Source organism: Myxocyprinus asiaticus, chromosome 3 (genome assembly GCF_019703515.2).
Source record: "Myxocyprinus asiaticus isolate MX2 ecotype Aquarium Trade chromosome 3, UBuf_Myxa_2, whole genome shotgun sequence".
Classification (NCBI taxonomy): Eukaryota; Metazoa; Chordata; class Actinopteri; order Cypriniformes; family Catostomidae; genus Myxocyprinus; species Myxocyprinus asiaticus.
In genome coordinates this window covers 65,893,108-65,905,533 of record NC_059346.1, presented here as the reverse complement: position 1 = coordinate 65,905,533, position 12,426 = coordinate 65,893,108, and the positions used below count along the sequence as shown (strand labels likewise).

Below are 12,426 nucleotides of genomic sequence, written 5' to 3'. Positions count from 1 at the left end.
GTGATGATTTGGGGTGCAATGTCATCTGCTGGTGTTGGTCCATTGTGTTTTTTGAAAACCAAAGTCACTGCACCCGTTTACCAAGTAATTTTGGAGCACTTCATGCTTCCTTCTGCTGACCAGCTTTTTAAAGATGCTGATTTCATTTTCCAGCAGGATTTGGCACCTGCCCACACTGCCAAAAGCACCAAAAGTTGGTTAAATGACCATGGTGTTGGTGTGCTTGACTGGCCAGCAAACTCACCAGACCTGAACCCCATAGAGAATCAATGGGGTATTGTCAAGAGGAAAATGAGAAACAAGAGACCAAAAAATGCAGATGAGCTGAAGGCCACTGTCAAAGAAACCTGGGCTTCCATACCACCTCAGCAGTGCCACAAACTGATCACCTCCATGCCACGCCGAATTGAGGCAGTAATTAAAGCAAAAGGAGCCCCTACCAAGTATTGAGTACATATACAGTAAATGAACATACTTTCCAGAAGGCCAACAATTCACTAAAAATGTTTTTTTTATTGGTCTTATGATGTATTCTAATTTGTTGAGATAGTGAATTGGTGGGTTTTTGTTAAATATGAGCCAAAATCATCACAATTAAAAGAACCAAAGACTTAAACTACTTCAGTCTGTGTGCACTGAATTTATTTAATACACGAGTTTCACAATTTGAGTTGAATTACTGAAATAAATGAACTTTTCCACGACATTCTAATTTATTGAGATGCACCTGTATACATATAAATGATGTGATCCAAAGTGCATTTGAACAGCGGTGAAACACTTTCTTATGATGTGTTACATTCATACGAGCAGACAGAAGTAAGTTTGAAGTAAGTTTAAAGTAAGTTTAGAGCAGAAGAAATAGAAATAAACCTTGTGTAAACTGTCAGCTTTACGCTAAGCTAAAATGCTATTTCTAGCCATTTTACATGCACATGTTTCCAGACACGATCATATTTTTTTATCAAGAAAATTCACGTTGGATCATAATTTCTTTTTTTCTAGTAAGACCTTTGATATTAGGGCAAAAATCATATTCTTGATGATAATTTTTGTATTGTTTTCCTGTAAAAATATCAAAAAATCCTTAAAACAGGATCCGTTTGATTGATTTTGTTTTAGAAACAACACTACATAAGATAATTCGGTTTTTCAGAGAATGTATTTTTAACATGTGTATTTTGTCTTACTGTACTGGCAGAGTTTTTATAGTCAAAACAAGTGAAAAAATCTACCAGTGCTGAAGAAGTAATCCAAAGTATTTAGAATACATTACTGACCTTGAGTAATCTAACTGAATATGTTACAAATGACATTTTACAGCATGTATTCTGTAATCTGTAGTGGAATACATTTCAAAAGTAACCCTCCCAACCCTGAATGTGTGTTACTTTAACAGCCATTATGAAATCGACGATGGATAATTTCCCTAAGATCTTGAAAATGAATTAAAGGGAACAAAAATATTCAAACTGTGGACTTTATCTGTACAAACAAGTGTATTATATGACAAATATTGTATCAGTCACTGAGTATGTATTTTGAATAATGTTAAAATGTTTTTTTATTATTTTTATTATGTACTTACCCATTTCATTGCAAGTGCGAGACAGCAGTATGCTGTTCTGATTGGCTGTGATTGATTTTGTTGCATCTTGTAGCCGTGTCGCGTCTGGTGTCTGGTTAGCACACAGCATTCATTTTGTTAACATGTTTACGTCTTGCGGCTATACTTTTGAAACAGTGTGTAATTTAATGTTTATGGATTGGCCCCATTCACTTCTACTTTAAATGCCTCTCTGTAACCGTGATTTGTTGATAAACAAAGGGTCAAGTCGAAATAATTTTTTGAGGTAGTCGATGTTATGCTACAAATGCTGACTTGTTGTCAACAAATATATCTTGAATACAATTCTCATTGTTTTAAGCAAACAATTGGAAGTGCCACAAGACACAAAATACACTTTGCTAATAAGGTGAATTTATCTGGTTTTAAGGATGTTAAGATATGTTTATTGATACTGAATTTTTTCTGTTTCAGAGCCCACATTGTACCTTCAGAACTGTCAAATACTCTCTCCACTGCATTTACACCACTGATGAGCAGACACAGCTGACAGACTAAAATACTCCCACAGGTCAGCTCATAAAACATCAGAACCTCTAACGGGTTCCCAAGCACGTGGACATGGTACCAGCGGACAGCAGGAAAGGAGTTTGTCTATTTTTGGCTGTGCTGAGGCGGGTTTATGGGGAGGTAAGCACTGGGACACTAGTATGTACTGTGAGCAGTTCCTCCTCAGCCGCAGCGGACAGCAGCATCAGTCTGTGTCAACATGACTGTAGACAAGATGGACCCCGTGGAAGTGTTCGCAGCCGGAGAGAAAGGTCGTGGCCTCCGTGTCACCAAGGAGATTTCGGCGGGAGATGTTGTGTTCGCTGAGGCGAGTTTTGCTGCGGTCGTGTTTGACAGGTGAGATCAGGGTTTGGACTGACAGACTGTGTACATTGAGTTTCTGGTCATGAATGACATTTGAGAGAGTTTAGTGTTACTAAACTAAACAGAATTTCAGTGGATGTAATAACTATTGATGTCATCGATGAAGTTGTTTTGGACACAGAGATGGTTACAGTTATCTTCTGAACTGTGATGTGTTTAAGAGAGATTTTAACACAGTTATGAGTTTGTCATGGTGGATTTCCTGCTGCACTGCACATTTCATTTAGTATCTGTAACTGTAAAGTGTAATTGCTTGAGTCGATCACTGACAAAGCTGTGAGTGACTTTTGGACATATAAAGTTTTGTTACAAAATGCTATAAGTGTATCGCCCTTTTGACATTTAATCAAGCAAGATATTAATTCTAGGCTCTCTTTAAAATGTTGGCCTGTCATGTGTTCAACAGATCCAATCCATGTTCAATAGAAATTATTTATTGTTAGAACAGTGAGAAAGGTTTTGTACCTCTTTTTAAGATTTTTAAACATTCCTAAGTAAAACAGTGATCTGATGACAAAAAAGGTAAGTTGCAAAATATCATTATCGGCCTATAGTTCTTGTTAAAATTGGTATCGTCCAAAAAATGTATATTGGTGCATCCCTAAAAATTATTGATATCAGTGACAGGGTGTTGGGCACCCAAGGCTCATCGATGCGCGAGGGCAATGAAGGCTATCCCTTCTGCTCTGAACCGACAGAAGGTCTACTGTGGCACAAGTCACAGAAAATTTTAATGATGATTACGGGAGGAATGTGTCACAACAAACAGTGCATCAAACCTTGATGCGTATGGGGTTGTGTAGCCCCTGACCGGCCAGAGTGCCCAGAGGGTGGACCCCTGTCCACCGTCGAAAGGACCTACAATGGGTATGCGAGCGTCGTAACTGGACCTTGGAGCAGTGGAAGAAGGTCGCCTGGTCTGATGAGTCCCGTTTTCTTTTACATCACTTGGACGGCCGTGTATGTGTGTGCCATTTACCTGGGGAAGTGATGGCAGCAGGATGCACTGTGGGAAGATGACAAGACGGTGGAGGGAGTATGATGCTCTGAGCAATGTTCTGCTGGGAAACTCTGGGTCAGGCCATTCATGTGGACATCAATTTGACATGTGCCACCTATACCTAAACATCACTGCAGATCAGGTACACCCCTTCATGGCAATGGAATTCCCTGATGGCATTGGCCTCTTTCAGCAGGATCCTGCCACACTGCACACATTGTTGGGGAATGGTTTGAAGAACATAATGAAGAGTTCAAGTTGTTTCCCTGGCCTCCAAATTCCCCAGATCTCAATCCAATCTGTGGGATGTGCTGGACCATCAAGTCCAATCCACTGTGGCCCCACTTCGCAACTTACAGGACTTGAAGGATCTGCTGCTAATGTCTTGGTCCCAGATACCACAGGACACCTTCAGGGGTCATGTAGAGTCCATGCCTCAGCAGATCGGCGCAGTTTTGGTGCCACTTAGAGGACCAACAGCTTATTAGGCAGGTGGTCATAATGTTTTGGCTCATCGGTGTATAAATAGTTATACTCCAGCAATGTGAGAGCTCAGATTACTTACACTGCAACTTTAAATGCTGAAATAAGTAAAAGCTTTTGTTTGTGTCCTGTGAGCAAATATTCTGTTCTCCTGGACTGTGATACATATTCTGCTGCAGTTATACTCATATGAAAGTATAAAGTCTGTGTTCTGAAGAGATTCACTGCTCACAGAGAAACTAAAATAATTAAAATATTTGATATCCTCTAATGTGACATTGAAGATAGTAAATCTGATAATGGCCTCTTGATGCTGTGAAATGCTTCTAGAGTGTCATTAATGAGATAATTATCAGCGAGGATAACTGAATGTTGAGAGGGTCAGATGGCGTTACAGCTGCTGTAAACTACTGACATTTCAAACACTTCAGACTTGCTAGTTATTTCAGGCCACATTTATGACATGGACCAGTTGAGTGTTCTGTCTTACAGTTATGAATGTGATTAAAAGTTAGTTTTTTTCTGAGTGTTTTAAAGCTGTTTAGGACCGGTATCAGTATATATATAATCTATTCAACAAACACTGCAGGATGATTTTTTGAGTAAGTAAAATTCACTAAGAGTTTGAGATGTTTCAGTGAGAATGTGATCAGCTGCACTGGTGCAGCAGTTTAATGAGTATTGTTTTCATTTCTGCACATTAGAAAGTCATTGAAATCAGTTGCATATCAAAAATACCAATTGTTGCCTGTAACATGCGTCGTTTTTGCGTACTGTGAGACAGGGATTCCACTCTCATGTGACCGATCTCTGTTTCACCTCCATAAAAAGTCAAGAGTCTCTGCAGAGGCAACAGTAGAGAGCTCGAAACATTTACCTTCTGTAAACACAAACACTAGTTACCATGAGTGTCTGGATGAAGGAAATATTGACAATAAAGAGGGAACTTTGACAGGAGGCACTGTCCACTGACTTTATAAAGGAAGAGAGAGAGAGGGAACATTCAATGACATCACGATACAGTAACACATCTTAAAATAGACAATTATGTAAGCTGCATTAGGCCATATTTCTATGTCGTGCAAGGTGACACCACAAGACTGAGTTGACATTTCCTCACCTTTATAATGAAAGCAAACTTTTAGCATCTCTGTTGGTCTCAATGACTTGTCCTCACACAGTATAATTCCCTCAAACTACAGCAGATTTGACATTTGATTTGTATCTTAAGGTTTCTTAATAACTAATCATATATTACTTATTCAGAAACAGCACATGAGAAATAATTTACATTGAATATATTCTATTCTAACAGATATAACTGTATCAGTCAGCTCTAATCTCACAGGCATTCAGCTGGTCCTTTATTTGGTCCTTTGGGATATGATCAGAGTTTAATATTGCCATATAAAGAACATTTATAAAAAGATCTTCTGAGAGATGTCTGTCTGTCTGATTCACATGCGTTTGAGGGAGGGGTGGGATCATAAAAACAACACAAGACATCAGGATCACATACTATCTGTGTTTTACGCTTATAACAGTTATATAAACATACAGCTGAAGTGTCAGGATGAAGAAGGTACATAGAAAGAAACATAATCTGTAGCATGGGCATCACTTTGTTTTAAAAAGTGTTGGGAACATACTGTATCTCACCCGTAAATGATGATCTGTAGTATACTCATCTGGAGGATGTTTGCTGTCACAGTCTGGCCTGACTGTGCCTCGCCTGACTGTCAGTTTGTCTTGTCTGAGTGTTTTCCTGTGTTGGTTTTGTCTGTTTCTCCCTCTTGTGTTTTGCAGGTGCCACGTGGAGAACACCAGCTCTGTTACCTGGACAACAGCTCGTTCTTCCATTAACTCATCATTGGCAGCACCTGCTCCCTATCAACCCGTTCCTTCTTATGCTCCCCTCGTGTTGAGTCCTTTGTCGAATCGTTTGTTAATATTTGTCTCCAGTCGCTTGGTTCTTGTATCTGTTATTGACATCGGCCGTTTTTTTTGTTTGTTTGAGTTTTTCAAGTTTATCATTTTGTTTTCTGTTTTTCCCCCTCACGGGTGTTTTGGTTTGTATTTTTGTTCTTTGTTAAATAAAGGTCCTGCCTTGCTCTCATATTCGTGACAGAACGATTTGACCATAAATTGGACCCAGCAGAGGCAATGGGCATTTTTTTAGATCCAGCTCAAGCCCGAAAGAAATCGGTCTCTCAAAGCACCGCACAGCACAACGCTCTGGTCAGCTCCCAGACGGTCTGGGTTTTGCCGTCTACGCTATGGAGCTGGCCAATGAGCCCCACAGGTGGTGCTTTGATGAGACCCAGTTAAAACAGCTCTTCCTTTTGGGCTTTGACAATCCGCTTAGTACGGAGGTGCTGGGCAAGATTTTTGTTTTGCCTTTTTGGGATCTGGTGGACCATGTCTGCCATCATACAGAAGTGGAGATCCTGCTGCAGAGATGGAACTCCAGATCCAAGAACCCCTCTCAGCCCGTGCCCTGTTGCCCCCCCGGACACTTCTCGGGCTTCACGTCACCGTAGGAGGAGGAAACTCGCGGCTGACCGCCAGGTGGCGGAGGAGCCTGCTGCAGTCCAACAGGTGGTGGAGGAGCCTGCTGGTGACTGACAGGAGGCAGAGGAGCCCACTGGTGACCACCAGGAGGCGGCAGCCATTCCCGCTGCAAACTGCCAAGAGGCGGCTACCATTCCCGCAGCAGTGTTTCTGACCATCCATAAGAGGAGGAGAAGGCTGAAGCCACTGACCTCGTCCCTGCCCTGTGGCTGCCTGACCTCAGGCCTTCTCCCTGGCTGCCAGACCCTGTCCCATTCCTGAGGCCTCTGCCCTAGCCATCTAAGTCTGTCTCCTTCCTCAAGCTTCCTCCCAGGCTGCCGGATTCCTCCATCTACTTGGATCCTCCTCCCAGACTGCAAGACCCTGCCCCTGACCTGTACCCTCCTCCCAGGCCACCGGACCTCGCCCCAACCTGAACCCTCCTTTCAGGCTGTCGGACACTGCCCCCTACCTGAAGCCTCATACCAGGCTGCCGGACCCCATCCCCTTTCTTAAGCCTTTCCCCTGGTTTGTGTCTCCGGCCCTGTCCGGCACTGTGCCTCCCACCTGCCTTAGTCTGTGTGTCTGTCGGTGCTGTTTGGCCTGGTCTTCTGTTTGATGTTCCCCTTTTGGGATGCCAGGTGGCATCCCTTTGAGGGGGGTAGTGTCAGGATCCTGTCACATTGTCAGTCATGTTTATTGTGGTAACAGGATCCTGACACCCATGTTTGTGTTTGTGTTGAGCACATGGCTCAGTGATTATCTCCCGGCCATGTGCTCTATCTGCCTTTGTTTTTGTCTCTGTGTGGGTGCACAGCTTCGGGTTTGGTTTCCTTGGCCTGTGCTTTTCTGTCTGTTTTGTGTTTCATTTTCAGAGCTTGGTGTCTGGAGCCTGAATTTCCTGTCTAGATCGGTTTTGGTTCTGGTGTCGGGATCCGGACACTCATGCTCCATGTTTTGTCTGTCTTCCCAGCCTCCCTCCCTTGGTCAGTTCCCTTCTGTATCAAGGTGTCTGTTTTGGATGCCAGGAGGCATCCATCAGGGGAGAGATACTGTCACAGTCTGGCCTGACTGTGCCTCCCCTGACTGTCAGTTTGTCTTGTCTGAGTGTTTTCCTGTGTTGGTTTTGTCTCTCTCTCCCTCTTGTGTTTTGCAGGTGCCACGTGGAGAATGCCAGCTCTTTACCCTGGACAACAGCTTATTCTCCAATTAACTCATCATCAGTGGCACCAGCTCCCTAACAGCCCGTTCCTTCTTAAGCTCCCCTTTTGTTGAGTCCTTTGTCAATTCGTTTGTTAATATTTGCCTCCAGTCAGTTGGTTCTTGTATCTGTTATTGACATCGGTGGGTTTTCTTGTTTGTTTGAATTTTCTCTTTCCTGTTTTTCCCCCTCACGGGTGTTTTGGTTTGCATTTTTGTTCTTTGTTAAAAAAAAGCCCACATAATTGCCTTCAAGCATTTGGGTTCTGCCTTGCTCTTATATTCATGACAGTTTGCTATTGAGCATTTAAAAACCCATCACAGTGCCTTTCTGAATGAATAAATGTAAATGTTTTGCTTTTATTTGTAACTTCTTGCCATTCAGTATTAATTCTACTTTGAAACTTCATTCGTTTGTGTGTGGCTGTCCATTGTTACTAAAGATAATGTCCCTGAACTGTGATTGTGGGGTACTAAAGCTACTGTTTTTGCTGGCGATGTCACTCAAGATGGCTGTGAAGCCCAGTAGGACTTCAGACCAAAGTATACTTTGGTCAGTCTGTGTACAGGACGCGTGATGCATATTTTGTCATCAGCAGAGTGCTCGAGCAGGCACTAGCATTCGTGTCAATGTAGTAGAGAACTTTGGGCTTTACCCAGTTAGGACATGTGGGCATAGCGTTGGGGTGAACAGAGAAAGAACTGGACAGATAGGCCTAGTGGCCTACTAACTATATCTGGACACCAAAGGGGACTAACACAGGACACCTTCTTGTGCCCATCTGGACTTTTTAAAATGATTATAAACATGCACTAGACGTCTTTGACCATTATCATGCATCTCACACCATTTTTAAAAGACACTGTGTCAAGTTATAACTTTTAAAAAGAGACCCTCATTCAGCTTTATTCAGCTACGCTGCGTCTTGCTGTTTTGAGCATAAATGGGTCTTGTACGCGTTCCCATCTGCACCATTTTTAAACAGTTGGTCTATGTAATGCGCTAGATGGACATCTTTGGCCATTTTGATGTTTCCTAAAGGCAACGTGTGCCACATTTTAAGAGTGGAACAAGTTCAACTTCTAAAAACGCATCTTGCTGTGCTCCATTCCACTACTGTCGCTGACTGAGAGAACCATGTCTCGTCCTGTGTGTAAAAAGACATTGGTTTCGCGGCTATGAAGACATCAGAAAAGTTCGGGGGCTGAATTTGAAAATTTCCTTATCATTTCAGTGCAAGATTATACTGTGTGTGGCATGTTTCACCATGGATTATATCCGTATGTGACTAATTACAGCGTGGATTTCTTGTAAACAAAGGAACTGTTATTTAAAGATTAAGGGCAGTAAAAACACTATTGGGCAAAACCATAAGTAACCAGTTTCAATCATGAACTGATGATGACGGTTTGATATTTGTGGTTTTGGTGAAGCTGGGCTTAAGTAATAGTTTAATACATTCAGATGCAATGTGTTTCACTGATTTTGTTGCTATAGTTATTTTCTGTTGGAAGTGCATTATGTGCAAACCCTGAAATATTGTTTCTGTTGTTGTTGAGCTGGTTCATTATCTCTTCTGAGTGAGTTTCAAACAAATTTGGCTGTATTCAAGGGGTTGTACATTGTTGGCCAATCATAACGGTGGGTGTTTACATTGAGGTCTTAAAAGGGAAACGAGACAAAAACCAAGCATTTCAGTCAGAGGGCCAGTGACAGGGTTTAAAATGATCATATATAACTAAATTATGGCTGTTTGTGGTGCAAAAAACTTTACTAACATTATAAGTGGACCTCGGGAAAGATGATAAAATGTGAAAAAATGCATGACATGACCCCTTTAAAATACCACTTTTGAGCTGATATCTGCGTCCTGGTCCATTTATGTTGCTTCTAGCTGTGTCTTGATGTAACATAATCGGGGACTCGTCCGGGATTTTTAATCTGAAATATTTTTTGGCAGCAAGTCGCCTGCGACTTTGTATGCACTTTCTGCTGCGTAGTTAGGAAATTAAGTGCTTTCTTACTCTACAACTAGTTAGCCGCCAGGCATGTTCATGGACCTTGGCACCCTATTATTTTTCCTTTATTATTTTTTTGTGGTTATCCTGATTGGGGTACGTTTCAGAGTTTGGCCTGCTACGTGCTCTTGTGTTTAATGTTTAAAGTTGTCTCAAACTCAGTACACAGCTGAACACTAGGTAGGTTTTAGTTTTTCTGATAGGTTAATGTTGGTGTGTTTGAGGCCTATTATGGAATTACCCAGTTAGTTTGTAGTAATTTTAAGATGTTGCTTTGTGATGTGCTACTAATAATTTTCAGTAGTGATTTTGAGTCAAATTAGTGTTTCGACTGCACTGGATTTGTTTAGGTTTCAGACTTTTGTAATTTGCCCGCCAAAGGCATATTGTTTAACCTATAGTATCAGTGCTGAGGTTTTTTAAGTGAAAGTTGCTGGGATAATTTAGGGACCACTTTGTACTTTGTTTTGCTGCAACATCACAGTGGAAAACCTTGGAAATTTGCTAAATGTTTGTTTGACAGTCTCAGCCTTTTTCTCAAGCTGTCTGTAGCTAATTTTGTTAAAATTCCTTCTGCAGATCTATTAGATTAAATCACTCAAGGACAGCTGCTAGAATTGGCAAAGAATGCAGTTCTGTACTGATGCTCTAGATTTTTTATTTCTCAACACCCTTTCTATATGCAGCAGCTCTCCCTGCTAGCTGATTGCTAGCAATTCTTTCCATGTCTGCAGGTGCAATGCAGATGACCGCCATGTGCTCTGCTTGCACTGAGTAACTGTCGAAGAAGTTGGTTTGAGGGTGAACAAATGATGTGTCCGACCCGTCGCAGCTGTTGCTTAAAACTGATGTCTTTGGAGGATCTCTGTGTGGGAGTCGCTCTCACCATGTAACGTCAAGAATTCTGTAAAGACACCTGATGTTAAAAGACTCTAATCTCTTAAAAGACTCTAAAACAAGAATGCTTTTTTTTCACATCTGATATGAGCCCTTTCCAAATGTGGTTGCATATCTGGACATTTGTCATTTACATCTGTGCATGTATAACAATATTCCAGTGGTATGAGATGTCAAGCAATTATGGATTGTCAAGCATGCATTTTGCAGCGAGAAGACAAACTTTACAAACATTAAATGAGCATAAATCAATATACAAATATGTAAAAGTCTATCAGACATTTTTACGATACACTCAAGGCTGGTTTTAGGGGAGTCACGCGACACCATGCGAGGATCGGACGTGTGAACGGCGAGCTCTGCGCACTTTGCTAGTTTTAATATCTTTTATGACATAAACTGGTGAGATTCGATACACTGTTCCATAACTGTTTGTGGCAGCGGGGGCGTGGTCAAGCATCTCTCCGGAGAGAGAGAAAGCGGTAAGGGCGCTTACACCTGAGCTAAATTTTGTCTAACACCTGTCTCTAATTTCAGTGAGCACGGGGAGAGCGGCATAAATAGAGCCAGACCGCAAGTAGATGGGAGAGAGAGCCTGGGCACCAGAGACCCTATTGTGAAGTCAGGAGTTTATTATTGCGTAGCTGAGAGTTTATTTTTGTAAAGTAGTTTGTTTACTTTGAGAGTGAATTAATGAACATTGGGAAAGCCCTGAAAGAGTGTATTTGCTGCAGTAAGGAGAATAAACACTTACCTGAACCAAGAAAGCTGCTTCTCGCCTCCTCTTTACACTGGTGCCGAAACCCAGGAACTGAAGTTTGGTTAAAGATGGATGGAAGTTGCCCCGAAAAGTCCTCCCAGTTGGCGGAGATCCTCCAGGCCCTCGCTGGCCTACATCGGAGCCACCAGCAATCCCTGCTTGAGCTTCAGCAAGATCAAGACCGCCGGTTTGTGGAGCTCATGCGTGCTCAAGCAGAGGACCGACAGGCGATCCGGAGCCTTCTCAGCCAGAAGGCATCCCCAGCCGCGACCCCGGACACCCACATGCCGTTACCCCCGCCTGCGTTACAAAAGATGGGGACGGCGGACGATTCAGAGGCGTTCCTGGGTCTCTTTGAAAGCACCGCTGAGATCTGGGGCTGGACGCTCAACCAGTGGGCGGCCCGACTCATTCCGCTACTGTCCGGGGAAGCCCAGCTTGCGGCTTAACAACTACCAGCGATGAGCCTCCTGGCCTATGGAGACTTAAAAAAAGCCATCCTGCAACGGGTTGGTCGGAGTCCGGAAGAAAGTCGTCAGCTCTTCCGGAGCCTGAAGTTGGAGAACTCCGACTGCCCGTTTGCCTTCGCCCAACGGCTCCGCGACACCTGCCGAAGATGGTTGCTAGCGGGGGACCGCGGCGTCAACGCGATCATCGACCAGGTGGTACTGGAGCAATTAACACATCAATTGCCAAAAGGGACAGCGGAGTGGGTCCAGTGCCACTGCCCGGCGTCGCTGGAGGAAGCTATCCGGCTTGCGGAGGACCACATGGCAGCGATTCCGAGGGCGGAAGAGCCCTCCCTCTCTCTCTCTCTTCCCCCTGTCTCATTCCCCTCCCCTATCTCCTCTCGTTCTGCTCTCTCTCCAGGTCCCGTTCCCACCCCACGCGGACGAGGAGGACTTCAGCCACGGAGACCAGTTCCCCGGGTGTGGGAGGCGACAACTTCCTCTATTCCAATGCCCCGCCCCTCTCCCCCTCAGGGGGGGGCACCTGCCGACCCAAGTGCAGGCGTAG

At 43.3% G+C, this 12,426-nt stretch overlaps 1 protein-coding gene across 1 annotated transcript in view; it reads left to right on the top strand.

Annotated features, from left to right (window-relative positions):
• The first annotated feature begins 2,270 nt into the window (after positions 1 to 2,270).
• The window catches only part of LOC127422792 (histone-lysine N-methyltransferase SMYD1-like), a 29,604-nt gene continuing 19,448 nt past the window's right edge, over positions 2,271 to 12,426 (top strand). The window contains exon 1 of the mRNA XM_051666572.1: positions 2,271 to 2,473. Coding sequence (XP_051522532.1) covers positions 2,337 to 2,473 — 137 coding nt within the window. The 5' untranslated portion in view covers positions 2,271 to 2,336. The remainder of the gene's footprint in view (positions 2,474 to 12,426) is intronic.